At 48.6% G+C, this 20,073-nt stretch overlaps 6 protein-coding genes across 9 annotated transcripts in view; 3 read left to right on the plus strand and 3 right to left on the minus strand.

The window, feature by feature from the left end:
* Nucleotides 1-24: 24 nt before the first annotated feature.
* Nucleotides 25-4,966, minus strand: LOC105276448 (ATP-dependent RNA helicase DHX30). Its single transcript, XM_011334053.3, has 14 exons — nt 4,705-4,966; nt 4,471-4,611; nt 4,270-4,384; nt 4,104-4,175; nt 3,938-4,019; nt 3,489-3,865; nt 3,200-3,405; nt 2,101-3,114; nt 1,608-1,949; nt 1,240-1,484; nt 876-1,095; nt 604-793; nt 450-523; nt 25-388 (listed from the first exon to the last, which is right to left on the minus strand). The coding sequence occupies exons 2-14, from the start codon at nt 4,512-4,514 to the stop codon at nt 166-168; spliced, it is 3,204 nt and encodes a 1,067-aa protein (XP_011332355.1). The 5' UTR covers nt 4,515-4,611; nt 4,705-4,966; the 3' UTR covers nt 25-165.
* Nucleotides 4,967-5,080: 114 nt separating this feature from the next.
* LOC105276449 (FAD-linked sulfhydryl oxidase ALR) lies at nt 5,081-6,311 on the plus strand. The gene is made up of 3 exons (XM_011334055.3): nt 5,081-5,473; nt 5,632-6,041; nt 6,175-6,311. Exons 1-2 carry the CDS (start codon nt 5,390-5,392, stop codon nt 6,016-6,018), a joined length of 471 nt encoding a protein of 156 aa, XP_011332357.1. The 5' UTR covers nt 5,081-5,389; the 3' UTR covers nt 6,019-6,041; nt 6,175-6,311.
* Nucleotides 6,240-8,984, minus strand: LOC105276450 (transmembrane protein 145). 2 transcript variants are annotated; one of them, XM_026970135.1, is made up of 4 exons: nt 8,618-8,981; nt 7,609-8,035; nt 6,941-7,530; nt 6,240-6,864 (listed from the first exon to the last, which is right to left on the minus strand). In XM_026970135.1, exons 1-4 carry the CDS (start codon nt 8,759-8,761, stop codon nt 6,592-6,594), a joined length of 1,434 nt encoding a protein of 477 aa, XP_026825936.1. In that variant the 5' UTR covers nt 8,762-8,981; the 3' UTR covers nt 6,240-6,591. The 2 variants fall into 2 exon arrangements, with proteins under 2 accessions (XP_026825936.1, XP_026825937.1); XM_026970136.1 differs by having other exon boundaries at nt 6,660-6,864; nt 7,605-8,035; nt 8,618-8,984.
* A 988-nt stretch (nt 8,985-9,972) lies between these two features.
* On the plus strand, nt 9,973-11,332 carry LOC105276451 (ribosomal RNA-processing protein 7 homolog A). Its single transcript, XM_011334060.3, has 4 exons — nt 9,973-10,115; nt 10,251-10,583; nt 10,661-10,951; nt 11,038-11,332. Exons 1-4 carry the CDS (start codon nt 10,100-10,102, stop codon nt 11,121-11,123), a joined length of 726 nt encoding a protein of 241 aa, XP_011332362.1. The 5' UTR covers nt 9,973-10,099; the 3' UTR covers nt 11,124-11,332.
* Nucleotides 11,194-14,110, minus strand: LOC105276452 (uncharacterized protein C7orf26 homolog). 2 transcript variants are annotated; one of them, XM_011334062.3, is made up of 5 exons: nt 14,092-14,110; nt 12,759-12,901; nt 11,925-12,546; nt 11,542-11,843; nt 11,194-11,455 (listed from the first exon to the last, which is right to left on the minus strand). In XM_011334062.3, the coding sequence occupies exons 2-5, from the start codon at nt 12,835-12,837 to the stop codon at nt 11,367-11,369; spliced, it is 1,092 nt and encodes a 363-aa protein (XP_011332364.1). In that variant the 5' UTR covers nt 12,838-12,901; nt 14,092-14,110; the 3' UTR covers nt 11,194-11,366. The 2 variants fall into 2 exon arrangements, with proteins under 2 accessions (XP_011332364.1, XP_011332363.1); XM_011334061.3 differs by lacking the exon at nt 14,092-14,110 and having other exon boundaries at nt 12,759-12,974.
* Nucleotides 13,311-20,073, plus strand: part of LOC105276453 (retinoic acid receptor RXR) — a 65,071-nt gene continuing 58,308 nt past the window's right edge. The window contains exon 1 of one of the 2 annotated variants that reach the window (XM_011334072.3): nt 13,311-13,472. In XM_011334072.3, coding sequence (XP_011332374.1) covers nt 13,454-13,472 — 19 coding nt within the window. In that variant the 5' untranslated portion in view covers nt 13,311-13,453. Of the gene's footprint in view, nt 13,473-14,393; nt 14,537-20,073 lie in introns of those variants that run through there. The other variant, XM_011334073.3, reaches the window with a different exon arrangement.

The raw sequence follows: 20,073 nt of genomic DNA on the forward strand, positions 1-20,073 counted from the left end.
AGATTCTCTCACACTCGGGTATTCCTTTTACGTATTTTTACGTGTATGTATTTAACAACCAGCGTAAATTATACAATAATTCTATGTCGTTCGAGACAGCGTTACTTAAAAAACTTTGGATACTATTATGTACATTCATTATACATTAGTTATATCCATACTCATTCAAGACGATTTTTTCTTGTCATCTTTTTGGCAATCAGCCTCTTGTATGGGTTTACTGGCCTCGTACAGTGTTTCTGAGAGGGTATCGAGAAGCTTATTTTTGTACTGAAATACTTGCTGCGTATCGAGATCTGTAGCATATCCGATGATCCCCTGCCTCTTCAACGAGAACTGTACTATAGACCACATAATGTCCCTAAAGTTTAAGAGCACGTCGGCGGTTCTAGAAGAAAACGAAAGTTTACTACGTGGTTACTAAAGACTAAAAATGCACGGATACTCACTCCTTGTTGCAAGAAAACCTCAAAGTCTGCCGCTTATTGGCGTACAACGTGATCTTCACGTTGTCATCACTCAACTGGAAACAAAAATATTGTCTGTGATTGTGCAATTGAATAGTACACGCTCGATTAGCTAGAAACTTCCGGTTCCGGTTACCTCCTGACATCGAGTCTCTCCCTGGCTGAAGAGTAATACTGACAGAGGTGATATCATGCTCGATTCGCGAATCACCGTGCTGCGTCTGGTTTCACAGTGCGCGCTGTGAAGATACGTCATGAACGGGCTTGGCCAGAATTTCCGATTGTAATTCACGCTCTCTCCCGAAATCATGGCCCGCGCACGACCACTGCAACAATCAAGGATGGGATACAATGGGCTGAACTATATAGCGCGTTCGATGTAACTGCACGTGTGCGGATCTCGCTTACTGCGTTTGAAGATGATTCATTTTCCTCGGGACTCCATTCTTGAATCCCATTTGCTTGTTCTCTATCAGCTGCTGCGTGGCGAAGTACAGCAGAGCCTGTACCAGCTCGTCGTTTTCCTCGTACTTGTTTAACTCGTCGAAACTCTTGTAAGTATTGCATGTCATATCATCAGAGAACATGTGACACTGCATCAGCTGTTGGAGCAACGTGTCTCGTATCTCTGCGAAATTGCGATTTCACGTGGTTAAAAATCGATTTACACGGTATATATTTTTTGCAGCGAGCGTCACTTCAGATCGGTCGCTTTCGAATGTTCAAAAATCTTTTAATAGACGATTGCATCTCGCGACTACGTGTAACTTACGTTTCAGTATTCCCATTCGGGCCGGTCGAAGCTTCATTTGCTTACAGAAGGTTAACACCGTCTGCAAATCGTGCCCGTCGTATTCGAGCCACTGCTTAAATATCCATACTAACGAGATGTGATCGCTGGATGGATGAAACAACCTTTTATTTCCCCTGACTACAGACTTATTGTCTAATATGCCAGTAAAGAGATTATCCTCGCCGGAGAAAATTCCAGCTATCGTTGTAACAGGATGTATGCAGCTGTTGAAGAGGAAGCAGAGACCATTCGGCATTTTTTTTAATAAAGAGAGAGATATCAAATCAGAAATGTTTAATATAAATTGAAAGATATGAACGCGCGCATAACGATAAAATGTAACTTACTTGAAGATAGTAGAATACACTAACGCTTTGCTGATCTTGGGATGCGTCGAGAACATTGCTATTCGTTTGCCTAAAGCGGTGAGGTTCTCCTGATCGTCGAGAACGCCGAGATCTATTAGATACCTGGCCGCCTTCTGTATTGCAGTCCGACTTGGCGGCTCGATCAGTCCGCTCAGAAACTCTTCCGCCTTGCTATCTGTGTACACTTTGCTGTCGAGAACCACCTTCTCCAATGGACTGCACAGTATCTGCGGCAGCGCATATGGCTCCAAATTTTTGTACCGCTCTTTCGTAATTAAATGATAACTCTCCCCGGGCTTAACGCGGCCGGCCCTTCCTTTTCTGCAAAACGAATAATTTTTCATTGGAGAAAGATCGCAATCACATGCGATTGGAATTTTATTGGATAAATTGCTCCAAAAAAAGTATCGTTTTAACATAAAAATTGCGTAGATTTTATAATTTTGAATGCTTTATGCACACTGACGATTACCTCTGTCGAATGTTCGCCTGAGAGACCCAATGATTACTTATGTACGGTAAATCCTTATTGTCGTCCCATCGCAGTTCTTTACGTATCGCGGAATCCACCACGTAAACAACGTCGCTCACGGTGATGCCAGTTTCCGCAATATCCGTGGCCAAGATAATTTTCCGTATGTTCTGGGGTGTACTTTCGAAGATCTTGCGTTGCTCGTTGTGCGACATTTTCGAGTGAATTGGCAGAATGAGCTGATTGCTGTCTAATGAATGTTTCAGTATATTCTGCACGTTCGTGATCTCGTTCCATCCCGGCAGGAAGCACAAGATAGCACCGGGCGGCTTGTTCTCGCAAATCCATCCTATAATTTGTGCTACTTTCTCGTAATCGACTCGGATCTTGTCCGCTCCCTCGTAATTCCTTCTCTCCGTGTAGCCGTACTGGTACTTGTGGATATTCGGCAGTCTCATGATGTCCTCCATGAAGTGCATCTGCACGGAATGCAATCTGCCGGGCACCTTGACGCTTCGACAATCGAAGTACCGTTGGAACAGGTGCGCGTTTATCGTCGCCGACATGACCAGGACGTGCAGATGGGGATTCAGCGTCAGGGCTCGCTTCAACAGGATCATCAGCATATCGATGTCAATGTGGCGCTCGTGCGCCTCGTCGAGGATCACGTGCGAGCACCCCAATAGGCCGGGATTGGTCTGCAATTTCTTCAGCAGTATACCCGTGGTGCAAAAGAGGATCCCGCCGAAACCCCTCGGCAGCTTTTGCTCCAGTCTCACGTGAAAGCCGACAACGTCTCCGACACGCTCGTTCCTCTCGTACGCAATGCGATCTGCCAGCGTGATCGCCGAGATCCTGCGCGGCTGCGACACCAGTATGTTGCAGTCGCTGGCGTTCCCGGTCTGCGCGAAACTGTCTATTATGAACTGGGGAACTTGGGTGGTCTTGCCGCACCCCGTGTCGCCTTCTATCAACAGAACTCGATTGTCCTGCAACTTGCTAAGAATCTCGTCCCTGCAAAACGATACATACAACGATATCTCCCAAGTATTACGGAAAGAATATTGAAGATTGAGAATTTACAGACTATCCACTGTACCTAAATTCAAAAATTGGTAGGGAGGTGTTGGTGGGCCTTTCCTTTTGCAGCCTTTCCTGCAACATTTTGTTGCGAGTCTGCTTGTCGCACTGGTCTGTGATCGTCTCTGGCCTCACAAGGATCGGATGGATCGGCGTTAAGGGAGATAACTTAAACGAACTGTGAAAAGTGGCGACTTCCTCCGATGTCACTATGTTCTCTACCTCCTGGACATTATTGTTACACGTATTAAGATATTGCAGATTACGATATGAAACGCTTGTATATGAAGGATCATAGTGAATGTTACCGATTCGTAAGTCTCGATCAGGTCCACCATTTTATCCAAGATGTCTGAAGTGACACTTAATTTAATGGGTTGTAATTGTTTCTCCTTCATCTCTTCTCTGCTGTAGATAATCGGTTTGCCATTTCTCAGTTTGCCGTTCGTCTCTAGCCATAGTAAGCACTTTAAGGCTGCTTGCTTAGACGCTGCTGTTTTGTTTGTGCTAATTCCAGTAAAAGACATAGCTTCCGGCCACTTGACATTGAAAGTAATTTCCCAGTTTCTTTTAACCTGCTTGCTGCTCGAAGTTAGAATTGATGTGTGATCTTTAATTTCCTGACTGACTAATGCGTAAATGTTCTTTAAGGAGCCTTTCGCTTGCGGGTAATCTCGTTCTATCTCTGAAATTTTTTAAGAAATACTAAGCAGATTAAATTAACGGCCAATGTGTATCATATGATACATGTACATACTTTTTAGAGTAAGAGACTCAGTATTAAACCTCTGAACTCCTCTAAACTTATCAGTTTTTCTCCCCTTGTTATCAGCAACTTCCTGTTAATCGAGATTTCTGGCGTTACATATTTTTAGTAAAATAAAAAATAGTTTCATCAGGATTATAAATTACGTATTGCTTACCTCTGTTACATCTTTTAATCTACTGTCTCTGTACACATCATTTTTATTGGTAATATCTTCATACTCAAAATCCTGTAAGATATCGAAATAAAAAGATACGTAATTTTTCTAAATACTCTCTCCCTTGACACATAAACTACATGCAAAATTGTATTTGTAAGCGTACTTTAGATATATGTTTATTTTTGTCTTTTACGGAAATGCAGTATTGCGCTGCACTTTGGACGCAGAGCCTCGTAGTCGCTTGTTGATATAAGAATTTTCCATAACAAAAGTGAAACCTTTAAGAATAAAAATACCGTTGTGAAATAGCCTAGGTCTAATTTAATAATTATACTGTCATATGTATTGTTATACTACCGCGTACCACTTATGCGTGACTCTCTGTGTTGCAAATATCGTTGTCGACATTTTTCACTTTGTATGATGCACAATATATATATATAAAATTGGAAAAATATATTTCTAGAGTATATTTGATAAAACTTTGATGACAAATTCAATCAATCTGAAAAATATAAAAAAACAATTATCATTGATCGACAATGAAATTGGATCAACTCACGTGTTCAGCAAGCTTGTATTCAGGTTAGGTGCTTACCGGCCGTTGTAGCTCAGTAAAAATCGAGTCGAGAAAATTGAGACATTCGCGACGATGTTTATACGTAACACGGAAATATTGCCAAAGTATATTCATTCATGACGGGTGACTGACAAATATTATTTTTCGCCAAAATGTCAGTTTTGCGATATTCCAACCTAGCGATCGAAACAGTACTCACCGACACTCGGCAAGAAGCGTGGAAACGTAATTTTAATACTAAAACCTAACCTGCTTCCTGACGTCTGACATATCGTTGAGTCGTACTACTACCTCACCTTTTGAACGAGACAGTGGAGGCTCGTAGCGGGATTTTTTGCAACTAATTTTCTGCACGGAAAGCGACCAAGTTCCAACAAATTCGAACAGATGGCGCCGCGCCTCCGCGTCGCGCTCGAAATCGTGTTACGAAATGAGTTAGCCGCTAATGCCGCTGTAGAAGATGTATCGAAATTTCGCTGTTGTATGTTTTTAAAGATTGTCACAAATCTACCTCGTTTTGACTGCACAATGCACAAGTTCAACGTAAACGATACGTTTGCCGGAAACGTGCAAACGTAACAGAATTGCATAATATCGAACCTTTGACCGTAAGGGGAAGCAGAAATTATGTCGCACGTGAGAACCACGTTATCCCGTCTGCGGTGACGATCGAGGACCTCCAGGTGAACACACGGGTGATAAAATGTCACAGGAGAAGCCGTGTCGTGCCTGCACGGACTTCAGAACGTGGGCGAGACGTCAAAAGGAGACTTACGACACGGAGCAGGTAATTCAACGACTCGCTCGTCGATTCTTACTCAACGATCGGGTCCTGTGTCGTCATTTCTGTATTTCGCCGGAATTCTTCTAATCTTGTCGTTACCTCAAACGATGACAAATGCAGCGTGACGTCACTGTAATTTGACATATCCCAATTTTGCATAGAAAACGCAGAAGAAAAAGGAAGAGACTCCAGTCACCAGCGCACGGGACGACTGTCCCCTGGACAAAGACGAGTTGGGTTCGAAGACCTGGGCCTTCCTGCACACCATGGCTGCGTACTATCCCGATCGACCGACCGCGAAGCAGAAGACCGACATGAAGAACTTCTTTTACATATTTTCCAACTTTTATCCCTGTACTATATGCGCGGAGGATATGCAGGAGCAGCTGAAGCACTCACCGCCGGAAACTGGCTCGCAAGAGACGTTGAGCCAGTGGCTGTGCAGAATTCACAACAAAGTGAACAAGAAGCTCGGGAAGCCGGAATTCGATTGTAAACTAGTGAATCAGAGGTGGAGAGACGGCTGGCTCGACGGCTCCTGCGATTGACGTGACGAAAGTGATAGCTTCAAGTATGTACGATGGGACTTAAAATATAAATTGCAAATTGTTGTGTTTGTCATTTCTAATTAATGTAATTTACATTAATGTGTATATACGTGTAAATATGACGTCTTTACAAACAGTACCAGTTTAATTTTTCAGATTTCCCTCCCTGGAAAAGTTCGGGACTGCATTCTATTGTTTTGTTAAAATGAAAGATAGACTCTGAGAATCGTAGGATGCATTTACTATAAATCTCTTTGTAACAACAGGGAAAATAAAAGGCAATCATTATGGCATAGACTCGCAGTTGCTTACATATAAACGTCAGCGCCAGCGTGATGGCGTCGATTCATTAACGTTACATCGTTATTATTCTAATTATACGATTTAATTATACAATCTTCGAATAGGAATTCAAATCCAATGCAAAAAATTGCACCTCGTCAAGTTTAGTAGAAAAATATACTGATGTTATACAAAATTCGCCCTTTAAGCCTTTTAGACAAGAGTACGGTCCACCAGTGATCGCACTCCCTCCTATAAATATATCTTATTTCTCGTTATTTCTATCTATGTTCAGTGCGGTTCACTACGGTAAGGCCATGTCTGCGCGATTGTGAACACCGTGACCGCTGTTCGCGGACCAGGCTCGTAGCTGTGATCCTGCCCATGCCCGCCTATCGGCATTACTTGGCAGGTCCTAATGTGGAATGGAAAACGTTTGTTGTTCACGGACGGTCGAGTTACATACAAAAACATCACGTGACCCAAGAAGACCATCCAAAGGGAGCTTGCTTTAGCGACGCTCTCCCTCATCCATCTGTCCACGAATATGGTGATGGTCAATACCTGATGGAGAGATCGAAAAGATGATTAATCGCGCTTCGCCGATCGACCGCTTGAAATAATGAAGCAACGTGAATACCGTTAACGGGTTGCAGAGGAACCACGCCGATCCCATGGAGAGCAGCGAGGCGTAGAAGTTGAGCTTCGTGTTCATCTTCCTGATGGTCTTGCAGCAACGCGTGACGAAGACGAACCAGGCGATGAGCTTGAGCGCGATCAGCCAGTAGCCGGGCGGCGACTCGTACAGGTACAGCACCAATCCTGAATCGAACACCTCGAACTCGTAGATGTAGAGGAATATCTGACAGAAGGCGGTCACGCCGACGAATATCGCGAGCCAGCGGATCTGCGGCAGCGTGAGGACGCTCTTGGTGACCGTGTAGCCGAGCGCGAGCAGCAGCATCAGCGTCGTGTACAGCGTCTCGCAGCTCGCCTCCGCGAGCTGGCCGAGCAGATAGGCATTCGCCACCGGCGTCCCCCTCAGGCCGAGGTTCACGTAGCTGTAGATCTCGCAGAGCGCGCCGAGCAGTTGACACAGCAGGGACGCCATGAACATCTTGTAGGATATGTGCAGCAGCCGCCTGGAGCGCAGTTGCAGCGCGAAGTGCAGGCTGAACGCGACGAGGATCACGTAGACGCTGGCGGTCGCGATCAGCAGCGGCAGTATGTCTGCAAGGGGCAAGAGGAGGACGATTGAGATAAGCCGGCCCGGCGCCGCGTGTACGTCGTGAAAGTCAAATTACTTGCAGAATTCGTCCGCGGAGAAGTGCTCCTTCCAGAAGGTGCCGGTCGGCGCGTTCGTCAGCGATATCCAGTACGAGACGTTCAGCCCGTTCGTCGACGAGCAGTCGGCCAACGCGACGAACCACCACCTCGGCCGCACCGAGATGAACCTCCGCTGACTGTCGCATTGGACGACGTCGTCGGTGCCCCGCGTGCACCCCGACGACAGGCTCATCGACGTGTTCAACGGGACTACCTGGCCGTGCTCGATGTCGAGGACGCTCTCCTTCTCCTCGCACGTCTTGTTCGACGGGTAGACGTTCGGCCACTGGTGCTCCCCATCGTAGTACAAGAGGAGGTTCAGGTTGCGCTCCTGGCCCCCCAGGGTAAAGTGGTACCGGAAGGTACCGCGTTCCGTCAGGAAGCAGAACCTCGCGACGAACGCCCAGTTCTGGAAAATTATTACATGCAGTTATCAGCTTCATCATTCATTGCGCGTTATCGATTCTTCCTTATTTTGATGCAACGACCGAGCGAGCTCTACGAATTCACGGGAAGCCTAGAGTCGGTATATCTTGCTTCTGAAACGCTGTTAATGTATTAGTGGTTTAAAGCGGCTGCTACGCGCGTTATTCGCGACAGCGACAGGTATCTGTTTTCATCGCAAACGTTTTTATTATCGTACGTCAATCACGCGTCTGCCTCTTCGACTTATATGCCATCTTTGAAAACACGCGTCCAGTACGCGAGGAGGAAGAAGATCGATCGGCCGCTTCAAGAATGAGATTCATTCAGGTAATTCTTTGTTAAACATCATCAGCGCGCATCAGAGGTCACCGTATAGAAACCCCATCAAAACCCGTTGACCCATTCTTCGTTCATGACAAAGAAATCTGATTCTGACAGCGCGTCGTGGGCCGCGCGCAAAGCAAGAATATCGACCACGGGCAGAAGTCGCCATGGATCGAAGTCGGTCGCCGAGATCGCTCGGCGATTCCGCTCGCGAAGGCGCGATCCGTTCGCCGCGAGTTACCTCGGGTGTCACCAAATCACCGCGTAATATTTTGGCATCGGCGTGTCGCAGCAACGGCAGATGCGCGATCGACAGCAACAGCAACAAGAAGCCGTGTCTCGACTTCCGTACGCGCGGCGTCCGCGCGACAATTCCTCGGCACATAACTACCCGCAATCGCTACGGGCGCACACTGTCAAGCGGTCAAGCTGGGCCGCGTTGATCAATATTTTCCCCGGGTGCCGTGACTGACTTGTGTAATGTAACGAGCATCGTGAATTGATTGTTTGCGTTATAAAACAGGCCGCTCGCGACGTCGCGTCGCGACGTCAAAAAGTGGTCATCGTCGCGCGCGCGAGATAATCGCCGGAAAAATCGATTCGCACGCCTTCGAACGGCAAGACTACGATTTCCGGAGCGCCAAGTTTTGACCGTGGATTCTTCATCTACAGGTCATTATAAACAAAACTTAAAGAGTGATAAAAGTGGCTATCTGGTTTAGTTTAGGAGATATGGAGGTTTTTAGTCGGAATTTGAGAAATCGACAAAAACGCTTTTTTGCCAGTTGCAGACTATTTTCGCGTTATTCAGAACAATATAGGGTAAATATTGGATGTACATTCATTGCACCATCGAAACGAGAAAAGAAATATTAAAGCATAATTCTGAAAATTCAAAAGAGAGAGAGAGATTTAAGAGAACTTTTATCCGCTTGCGTGTACTCCGCGTTTTCCCAGATTCGCGTAGCATTTCAGGTGAAGCTGCAGTTTGGGATTGTGAAGGGGAGGGAAGTCGATGAACGCAAGGATGAAAATGGGGAGGAAATACGTTTTGAAATATCGTTTGGGCGATCGAGTTTGCGTTTTTCCGCTAATTGCCCGCGTGTCCCTGACATTTGCGTGCACACGCCGCTTGCGCGGCATGTAGTATGCATGTGCAATGCGTCACGTTCTCGCTAGCTGATCGAACCGATTACCCGCGATGCGGCGGAAAGCGACACGTAATCGCCCCCCGTGACATGTGGAATAACACACGTTATCCTGCTAATTTTCTTCGGAGAGAATAATGGGTGTCTTTGTATAAAAGATAAGACTGAAATATATGAAATAATCCACATAGGACTTGAATTAAAACTGACTTTTGTTAATTTATGTTATTAACGACTGATCTGTTACATTCAAACATATTTTAGACAACATCATGAGCATGCACAAGAAATAATTTGTATTGCGTAACGCGCTACGAGTTTCTTAAGAATTAAATTTGCTGGTTAATAATTCGATCGATCTCCCATCTCTCTCTAACCTCGGGCGCAATATTGCCTATCCTTATCCGACTAATTTTTATTTTATGAATATACAACTCGAATATACAGGATCGAAAGTCAAGTACAGTAGTTGTGCAAGTTCCACGTTTCGTGGAACGGAGGCGCTAGCTAGCGCGTCTTCTCGCTAGTTTGTTTATGGTAGCAGTGAGGTTAGAAAGTTGCATGAGAAACGGAACATGAGCGGTTTCAAAAGTAAGTTATATCGCGTATTTCGGTTAAAGATATACATAAGTTAAAGCACAGAGGAATATATTTTAAAGATAACTTCATGTTGAATGTTAAATTCTAAAGAAATCTCTAAAGAAAGAAATCAATCCTGAATTGCAGCGATTTGGGTTCGCTACGATGCCGACAGCTCGGACAGGCACCAGTTGTTCTTCAAGGAGCACTCTGTGAGGAATCAGGAACCCGAGTACCCCAGGAGTCAAACTCTCTTTGTGCTAAATGTACCGCCGTACGCAACGACTGAATCCATGAAGCATGGCTTCGCCAAGCTCTGCGGGGACGTACGCTCCATTACGTTCTCAAACGCGGAAGGATTCAAAACGGCGTACGTTGTTTTCACGAGGGAGTCCTCCCTGGACAAGGCGATGGAGCTTTCAGAGAACTGTGTGATCACATTGAGCAGCGATGAGAACGCGTGCATCACGGGACTGGAGAGTAAGTTGCTTCTTTTTTATATCATGAAAGCAGCTTCTTGTTTCTTATGACTCATAACTTCGATATCTTTTCAACAGAATGGTGTAAGGAGTACACTGATTCCTTGCGCAACGAGCAAGCGATGAAAAAGGGAATCGAGGAATACATAGCTGCGTACGACAAAAAAATAGAGGATAGTATTGCAAAGGGCGCAGAAGAGGATGACAATGGCTGGGTAACCATAACAAAAGGCAAGAAAAGGGGCCAGTTCGCCCCAACGAGGAAGGAATCCACCATCGACAAGGTGCAGCAGCAGGAGGAGCAGCGCAAGAAGAGGAAGCAGTTACTTAATTTCTACACTTTCCAAATCCGTGAATCCAAGAAGCAGAGTGAGTAGCAATTGCACATTACGGAGTTATTTGTGAAATGCGTAGAGATACAATCGATTTACATGAATCTGCGGTGTTTTTTTCAGATTTAGCCGAATTGCGAAAGAAGTTCGAATTGGACAAAAAGAGACTGCAGGAGCTGAAATTAAAACGGACATTTAAACCATTTTAGGTAGATTATACGTTACCCTGTACATAATATAGAATTATAGATAATCGTAAAATTATGGAAAATATGTTTAATAAAACGTTTTTTTTTTAATTAATATTTATAAATATTTATAATTAATCAGTATTTGTAGGTATTCAACTCGCATCTTTTATGTACAACAGAATTAATACTTCTTGACGTTGTCGCTCGAATAAACTACGTTATCGCCTACGTCGTCGTCGTCGTCGTTACAGCCTCCTTATATCAAGCAGCTTTAATCGCATAAGTTTGCAGTGTCCATTCTATCAAGAAGTGCCGGTACGACAATGGTTGCAGCAGCGCCAGCAGTTCCTCTGTAACAAACATCATTTTTCACTAATTGCTTCACTTCGCGTGCGCGTGTTAAAATTACACCTTGCCCATCCGTGCATACACGTACGTTTATTTCCGTAAATGCAGTTCGCGGACATGGCCGCGCTGACGGCCTGCGCCAGTCGTTCCATGGCTAAATCGCGCGAGGTTGTGCTCATGTTCGGGCAGTTCTGCAGGATCGCCGTCAACTGCCGTATGGTAGACGCCAAGTGTTGTGCCGATATCGCGTGCTTGTTGCTGCCGCTGTTGTTCAAGCGTAACACCGAGTCCATGAGCAGCTGCTGCACCTTCGAGTAGAACTTCCGCGACTCTTCCTGCGCCTCTGTGCCTTCCTTGGCGTTATCGCGCAGAGGGCTTAATATGCACCACCTGCAAGAAAATACATCACTTGATTAGACTTGATCAGGCACTGTTATTCATCAAGCTTACTAACTGCAGCGCGAGAAATACCTAAACAGGCCTGCAATGGGTGTTATCGGTGTCATCGGGATTCCGCCAGTGGGCAACGCGGGATTATCCATCAACGGGGTCAGCAGTAAGCTCGGATTCTCGTCGATCCATTCGCCCACCAGACTGAGCAGCTCGGTGGGCGGATCCTTATCCTCGTAAACCTCGCCGATGGCTGTTAACAGGTTGGCGGTGAAATGCGGCGCGAGGACGGGCAGCTGCTTCAGCTTGTCGATCGACCTCGGCGTAAGCACGAAGTAATCGTTGAGCAGGTGCCTCGCCAGTCCCACGCTCTGTGGCGAGGTAGAGCCCAACTGCTGCATCCAAATCCCAGCTGCGTTTAGGACCGCCTTGTTTTGCGTGGCGATCGCCAGAGACACCAGGTTGCCCAAGGTCTTATGTCTGGAGCTGTCCGCCGGGAAGAGCGACAAGAACAGAGCGTTCCGCACCGCAGGACTGCCGCCTGGGCTCTGAAAGAAGTCGCTCATCATCTCGATCAACTGTAATTCCTGTATCGCCATGGTCATGTTGCGCTTCTTCCGCCTCTCCATCTCGCCGAACACAAACTCCGATATCAGGTCCATTTGCAGATCGACCTGCTTCCCCGGTCTCAGGCAGAGTATCTCTTGAATAAAAGATAAAAGATACACGTGATTGTTACATGATCGTTTGTCGCGGAATTTTAATTTTAATTTTAGTATGTTTCGGCTGCATCTCCTGAGCTTCGTCGCCTTTTCCCTTTCTTCGTAAAAAAAAGTACATTTTATCAAAACACAGAAAATGCAGCTAAAACGAATGGATTATTATCGTTCGGATAACCTATATACGTATTCATACCCATTCTAGATAGAGCTTCTCTGGCGCAGTAAGGGAACTCGAGTTTCCTGAGAGTCTGTTTAATGTCATTGCCAGCCATCAATGCGGACGCCAATGCGAGAATTCCACCGCGAGAGAGAGATTCGATTCCCGGCTCGAGTCAGCTTTTGACAAGCGATCATATGTAAACGAGCATGCACACGGAGGAGCGATACGTGCGCGTGACGGCGCGCAGCGCCAGCGCGCCGCAGCGTGAACGTAGCGCAGTATCGCGCCGGTGGGCAATCGCCACCCAGTGGTGCCATCAGCGAGTAGGTTGCGAAGCGCATTATTAGTCAAAACAATCCGCCGAATTCGTGATCTATTTTTAGGTCGCGCCCACCGGAGAGCCGCGGTGCATCGCCGTTTTTCCCCGCAGGCCCCGTAAAAAAGTCCGCGCGACCGGTGCCCTTCCGCGACGCCGTCTCGTAGTCGCGATAAGGTTCAACGACCCCCCGCGTCGCGATCTTGTGACAAGTAGAGAGCCGTGCGACCGTGCGCGGCCGGCCATGTTTATACCGTGGTGAGAATTTTCGAGCCGTGCGCTGCCGACCGACCAGCCGCCGTGAGCCACGAGCGGGACTCTCCACGTGCGCTCGCCAGCACGGGTTCCCCGTCGCGCGTCCGAGCTGTAGCCAGGAGGCCGTAGCACGCATCGCAGCGCCGACACGGACACGATGGAGTCCTCCGAGAGGGGTAAGTACGCTCAGGATGGTTAACCCGCCGGAGAAATCGCGACAATATTGTCAGCCTCTGACACAAATCGCGCGACGCCCCCCGGGGGCAATGGCAGTGTCAGGGTCGGAACGGAACTGGTTCAGTGACCGCATTCGCTCGGGACGACGACGCGTACCCGCGACGAGTTCCCGCACGGGCGAACGTCCGCGTCGGCCGGTCGATCCGGCCGCGAACGTCGCGGCGGGTGTCGGTCGCGTCCGCGGCGGAGTTTCGCGAAAATCGCCGCCACGGTCGAATCTATGTCACGCGGCGCGCTTTTGTCCGCGACTGTACCAGCGCCGTTCGCCGTCTCGCTCGTGCACGAGCGTGCCTCAGAACGCTTTCGACGGAGACGGAGCACGGACCATCGCCGCCACCGCCCCCGCCACGGAGCCATCATCCTTGCGAACTCGACGCTCTCGGCACGTGGTGGAGCTCGCCGAGAAATCTGATCCTGGCGATCCACCCGCGTCTCCAACCCGATCATCGTGTCCTCTCGCTCTTGCGCTCTCGCGTGTGACCGCGCCGCGGCGACATTTCCCCGGCCGAGAGAGTCGAGGCTCGAGGTGAGAGAAAGAGAGAGAGTGCGCTCGAGTACCCGTACGGGCGTTCCGCGTTGCGCAACGCCGCGACCGTAACTGCGTGTCTTTAACCTACATAGGGAGAACAGCCTGGCGCGCGCGGTGGCGGCGTGCGGCGCGCGAATCGGAGTCACGGTGTCGTTTGACAACGGCGCGCACGGGCGCACACGTGAGAATTATTATCGCCTGACCGAGTCCCCAGCAGCAGCAGCCGCCACCGCCGCGGCGGTCGTGCCGGCCGCGTGCCGCGCCGTGCTGCTTCGCGACGTGGCGACACCTGTCGACCGCTCGTGCGCGCCCTACCTCAAGCCTACGCGAATTAACCCTCCCGCGTCGTCGCCGTTCAACCCTCCCGGTGTGCTGCGTCGCGCGCGGTCGCCCCGATTGCAGTTTCGTCGTTCATGAATCAGGACTGCGAAAATATCCGCTTTTCCCGGAATAACCTTTTGCGCGGAGAATAAGGTTAGAATAATGTTATTTTATTTATTGGTGGCTCGTATTGGGGTCTTTGCGAAATTAGATGGTGTGGGTGTATACGCGTATATTACGCACTTTATCTTTAGGTATAGGTTATGATGAATTGATATTGGTCTTGTTTGAGCACTGTATTATTACTCGAAGGCGATTTACGTCGAAGGTTTTATTGCTGGGCTAGTTTCTGCGACCAGAATTTTGTAGGTACGGTTCGAAAGCCTGACCAGAGACAAATCATTGTGTCGTGGAACTATAAGGCAGTAAAATTGCTCGGCTAGACAAAATGGCGTTTCGGCTGACCAATTCAAAAACGAATGGACTCGACTGATCACGTAATTATTGGTAATTATCGCCACGAACATCTCATGATGTCCGGATTGAACAGTCGCAATTATTAACGCAGTTGTCACTTGTCCGAGCAATTTTACGCTTAAATTTAAGGGCGATTCTTATACAGGCTGATTGTTCACGTCACTCGAATGCCCCGGTCAGTCCCGTGATTAGTCGCGGGCGTTTTAGCACGATGAATCCACGGTGAATAAAATCACGAATGGATGATTACCTTTGCGATTCTCACGGGCAGGCGAGAGGAAGCGAGCGCGGCCGTGAATGCGCGCGCGAGAGAGTAAATTGCACTCGCGGGAGCACTTCTAAGTTTGGCGCGCGGTGTGTGCGACCCACCACACCGTCGACCTTTCTGCATTCATTCCGGTCTCCGCGAGATCACGGCCGCGACTCCTCGCCTCGTTCCTTTTTCCCGCTGCTCTTTTTCTTTTCGCATACCGTCGCGTTGCCTCACGTTGCTTTCCGAGAGGAGAGGCAAGAGCCTTTCGAGACGTTGCGCTCTCTTTCTCTCTCTTTTTTCGTCCATCTCTCAGGATAATTCGTAATCAATTAGATCGTCCGACTAGTGTTTCTCTCATCCGCCTTCGTGTTTTGTCCATGAACTAGCGGCTAAGTTCAGCGAAAATACATACTGCAATATAAATCGACAGAGAAGAGAATATGTCGGCCGTAAATTCTCTGAAAGAATGTCCATTACTCTCACAAGATATTCTTCTCGAGATGCGTGTCTGAGGCATCTCAGACATCCTATGTATCTATTTGCGAAGAAATTTATATATTTATCAACAAAGAAATCGGAAAGGGAGAAAGTTACGTGTAAAATGAAAGAATTTCGCATTAACACTCTCACGCAACGAAAAACGACCGTTATGGCTTTCTGGAAGACGGGACAAGTGTAGTTTGCGGTTTTTACAAAAGATGGACAAAGTGCAGGCCGGAAAAAGCGCGGGGGCCCGGTCGAGAAGTGCATCCTGCGAGTTTTCTGACCTGCTCTGCCAAATTCCCCGAATCCTTTGTCCTGGAACTGCAGGGCTGCCGCAGTCGTCCCTTATCCTTCATTTTTAATCCGTGCACTCCATCCACGCATCGTTTTCTTCTGTTTTGCGAGCCTTCCCTTCGCTCTCCTCTCCTCTTGGTCTCTTCCTCGTTATATAAGTCCAAGGACGAGCCCGCGCTGCTGCGCGTTCCTCCCCTCTCCCTCCTATCCGTCTCTTCTCTTCTCCTCTCCTCTCGTCACGCTCTCTTCGTCCTTCCTCGAACTCCCTTTTCCTCTCTCCCGCCCGCTCCTGCTTCCTCTCGTTCGCAACGCTGTCCTCCTGCACCATGCAACGCGCGCCAGACGACGCCTTATACGCTGCTCCTGTTATCCTCCTAGCTCCTACTCCTCCTCTGCTTGATGGCGTGTAGTTCAGGGTCCCCCAAAACGACCAATGCAACTCCCGAGGGGAGAGCCGCTGGCCCGCGGCCGGGATGCACGTCTCGTCGTCTCTCGCAAAATTCTTCCCAAGTGCAACAAGGTTTCTGCCGCCTTGTCGCACAGGTATGGCGGTCGCCCTTTGCGACTGCAGGGATGCCTCGGACTCCCACCAATGTTGAGCAGCTTTGTTGCTCCATCTCAGCGGCATGTCATTTCTATGCTAGACCGACGTTTCTTTGAATTATGCGTTTCTCGCAATAAATTTAACGAGTGTCAAAGTCGGATCATCTCTCGAATTACGTGCGAGGCAACTGTCAGATTTTTCATCCGCTTGCATCTATTTCCTGTCTTTCTTCTCTCCACCTCCTTTCTTCATCTCTGCCAGCTTCGTCTATGTTCGACGAACGAGTAAATTAGCAAGCTGGCCGAACATCTGCCGGCGTCATCTCGCTTGCGCGCCCAACTGTGGGCCCTTGTGCACGACCGGATGGAGCTTTCCTAGAAATAATATGTATCGATAACGATCGTGGAAAGGGCACGCCGCGAGGAACCGTCTTCCGTTGATAAGGATGCACTGCGCACATCCGAGACACGCTTCTTCGTTTCGTCGATTTTCGATCGTCCAGTATCTCTAAGACGGAGGCAAGACGTGGTGAACATCGTCATCGAATGGCGGTTTCCCCACGTGTGCGGTATATCGGCTCGCAAACGCGTCGCATTCCGCGTTATTGTTATATCGAACCGCTGAGTCGGGCCTTCTGGCCATCTCCGTCTCTCTCCAGCTCGCTTGCGGGCAATTAACGAGATAGAATTTCGCGAGCGTGGGCGCAGGACATGCACATTCGCTGCTCAGATATTCGGCTCGTCGTATCGGCCAGGACGTCCTGCAGTTATAAACGTCGCCCGATCTACTGAATGAGACGAGCGGAATGTGCGAAGGACACGCCGGGGATTCTCTCGCGCGCGTGGGCGAGAATTTTCGAGGCGGCACGTTCGCTCCGATGCCGATAATCGCAAATAATCCGCGCGTTGAAGGGTGAAACCTAACGCTCGTGCCTTACCAGCGAGCATATAGGTATATTCTGCGAGAAACGCCGACTCCGACGTAAAATATGTTATTCGACGAGGATGAGTTACGAATGAATCGCAAAGGGAGACCGAGTCGCCTGCCCACTCGCAGGCGATAAGTTCAGACACACCCTCACTGTTTGCGGTAATAATTATCTCTGAGCGACGATCACCGCACGTCGTAGCTCCCAGCGATCCTCGTCGCTATCGCGGTTGCGCGATTCAGCGAGCGGACAATCAACGCGCGCGATGAATCAACGAAAATCCGCGAGATCGCTCGCGCGATCGGCCAACAATACGTAGCAACGGCGAGTTTATTAATCGCTGCGGCACGCGATCCGCGAGAAAATCGCGCGGCTCGTTGTGCCGCGCTCCCGCGCGCGCGTAATTATGCAATCGCGTTACGCAATTGCTGCAGCGCGCATTGTTGCCAGGTTCTCATGGCAAATGCAGACTGCGTCTAGGCGACCTAGTGACATTGGTCGCCCATCGCGGAACAGGACACACCTACTCCACATAGCGCGAGTCGAAGGTCGCGGCGAGTTGTTCGCGCACCATTCGCGAGCGGGAAACCGCGGATCCACGAATCACATCGCGTGGGATGCGATCTCGAATCGATTTGGACGAGTCCCGTTCGTGTCTTCTCGATATTCGCGCCATGGGAACTGATGACGCGCGCATCCGGTCCTCTCGCTGCGACGTCTTTCCGCCCGAGAATGGAATAACATGACGAGAAGAAACTCGACGCCTGGTTTAAGCGGAAAATGCGTCCGCGGTCTGCGTCGTTCAGTCGCTGAAAGGTTTCCTTTGGGCGCCGCCAAAGTGCCGCGCCTTTCCGCACACTGACACATGTACGGCCGGTCGTGAAATCACTGTCCCTGACACGTTACCGCGGAATGATCGATTAATAAGCGGAGGTAAATGACGGACGAGAATGAATTTTCCGCCGCCGTGATGCTAATGCGAGTCCTCTCGCGATCCGTGCTCGCGATCGTGTGACGCGATTAGCATTTCGAGACCGAAGCGCGCGTCGCGGGATTCTGTTGTCACACCGGGAAGTAAAATGCGCGGAAGTGAAACGCGGTTTTTCTTTCAACGTTGAGGCGCGGATTGCATTACGAATATTTAACAGATCGGTGATTGCGATCCGATCGAGCAGGTATCTTCAGAGGTATTTTCAGTTGCATATTTGCAATCGTCTGGTCGACGCGAGATTTACGGAAATCGAATTAATGCTCCACGCGGGCGATCATTTCGAAAATTTGGTTTCCAACATTTTCACTCGCCGTCATAGCGTTCAGCGGTCATTTATTGCAGCCTACGGTGCACTTAACGGTGACGAGTGATGCAGCAAAAGGACGTTGAACAAAGTGTGCCGCGTATAACTACCTGTATCTGAATCTGAATAATTTATTCAAACGATAATTATACACTATCTAAATGACTGCAAATGAGCCTTCGCGCTATTTGAATAATTCAACGTCGCCATGTAGCAGTAATCAGTCGGGTAACTACCGCTGAATTTTTCGAATCGGAAGATAATGATGACGAGAATAGTGACGAGAGATAACGAGTTATTTATTAAAGCTTCGCTAAATAAAAAGCGTCATTATTTCCCGCTGTATTTGCTCCTTCCTTTTTATCGTGATCTCATATCACCATTTGGACGCCTCTACCATCCATTTTCCTCCCTCGATTTCACAGAGTCTTGCCACGAGTGACGGCAATTCCCGACGATCATGTACGAGGCATCGTTTTCGCGTCTCGCCAATTATTTCACCAGACTGCGACGAGGCCTTGGGCCAGCAGCGAGCGGCGTTACAACGCTTGCCCCGCTTAATTAAACACGTAGCGATAATTTAGTCACGGGGAACCCGCGCGGATTGCGCGACGAGACTATTGTGGCACCATGGCCATCATCATCACCGTCGTCCCGTGTGTGCGTATATGCGGGCAGTAATTAAGATATCTCGCAGTTGCGCGATCACGCTCGCGCGTACATTTTAATTCCGCGCGCTCTTTCAAGGACTTTCTCACTCCCGCTCTCGGTCTCTCTGTCTCTTTCTCTTTTTCTCGCGCCTGTAAATTTCTCCCAGCGACAGAGGGATTGCACGCGCGCTGCGACTCTAATGCGGGATTAAACACGCCGATCGATGATCGGGATTGATAGAATTGCAGCATGAATTGCGGCTATTTCAGCCAATTGCGGGCATTTGCGATAGACACGCACAGGCCAATCGACCATGTGTCGTCGCTCGTCGATCCCGATACAACGACGCGGGTGTGTGATGGTGAATAGATGGTCGCACGATCACGTATTAATAGATAAGGGAAAGGAGATAAAGAAATTATTAAGCATCGAAATATTATGTATTCGTCGCCAGTGGAAATGTTGCAGCGATGTGTGCGACTGCCACGTTATATACGAAAAGATTTCCAAGTAACCAGTATGATCTCGGAGATTTATCAGTCGTGGAGCGCGACGCGTTTGATTCGCGTCGCGCCGTTAATCGCACGAACACATTGATGTCGCGAATTTAGAAGAGGAAAAAAGAACCCAGATGAACCGGCATGCATGACCAGCGCAACGAAGTATTGTAGATACGCCCGACTAAAAAAACTATCAAACATGACGCGATAAAGACACGTATGTACGCGCACGTCACTCGCGATGATAAAGCCGTGTTGATCTGTC

This window comes from Ooceraea biroi, chromosome 6 (genome assembly GCF_003672135.1).
Source record: "Ooceraea biroi isolate clonal line C1 chromosome 6, Obir_v5.4, whole genome shotgun sequence".
Lineage (NCBI taxonomy): Eukaryota > Metazoa > Arthropoda > Insecta > Hymenoptera > Formicidae > Ooceraea > Ooceraea biroi.

Excerpts from the sequence above, each read along its gene's own strand:
- LOC105276452 (XM_011334062.3), bottom strand. The coding sequence starts at position 12,837 with ATGGCTGGCAATGACATTAAACAGACTCTCAGGAAACTCGAGTTCCCT. Across the intron at positions 12,547-12,758 it reads AGAAGCTCTATCTAGAATGG|AGATACTCTGCCTGAGACCG; the intron begins GTATGAATACGT and ends CTTTTATTCAAG. Across the intron at positions 11,844-11,924 it reads CCCATTGCAGGCCTGTTTAG|GTGGTGCATATTAAGCCCTC; the intron begins GTATTTCTCGCG and ends ATTTTCTTGCAG.
- LOC105276450 (XM_026970135.1), bottom strand. The coding sequence starts at position 8,761 with ATGTGCCGAGGAATTGTCGCGCGGACGCCGCGCGTACGGAAGTCGAGA. Across the intron at positions 8,036-8,617 it reads GTGATTTGGTGACACCCGAG|AACTGGGCGTTCGTCGCGAG; the intron begins GTAACTCGCGGC and ends ATAATTTTCCAG. Across the intron at positions 7,531-7,608 it reads CTTCTCCGCGGACGAATTCT|ACATACTGCCGCTGCTGATC; the intron begins GCAAGTAATTTG and ends TGCCCCTTGCAG.
- LOC105276449 (XM_011334055.3), top strand. The coding sequence starts at position 5,390 with ATGTCACAGGAGAAGCCGTGTCGTGCCTGCACGGACTTCAGAACGTGG. Across the intron at positions 5,474-5,631 it reads AGACTTACGACACGGAGCAG|AAAACGCAGAAGAAAAAGGA; the intron begins GTAATTCAACGA and ends AATTTTGCATAG.
- LOC105276448 (XM_011334053.3), bottom strand. The coding sequence starts at position 4,514 with ATGTCGACAACGATATTTGCAACACAGAGAGTCACGCATAAGTG. Across the intron at positions 3,406-3,488 it reads TGATCGAGACTTACGAATCG|GAGGTAGAGAACATAGTGAC; the intron begins GTAACATTCACT and ends AATAATGTCCAG. Across the intron at positions 524-603 it reads GAGAGACTCGATGTCAGGAG|TTGAGTGATGACAACGTGAA; the intron begins GTAACCGGAACC and ends TTTTGTTTCCAG.
- LOC105276451 (XM_011334060.3), top strand. Across the intron at positions 10,584-10,660 it reads GTGCATCACGGGACTGGAGA|AATGGTGTAAGGAGTACACT; the intron begins GTAAGTTGCTTC and ends TCTTTTCAACAG. Across the intron at positions 10,952-11,037 it reads CCGTGAATCCAAGAAGCAGA|ATTTAGCCGAATTGCGAAAG; the intron begins GTGAGTAGCAAT and ends TGTTTTTTTCAG.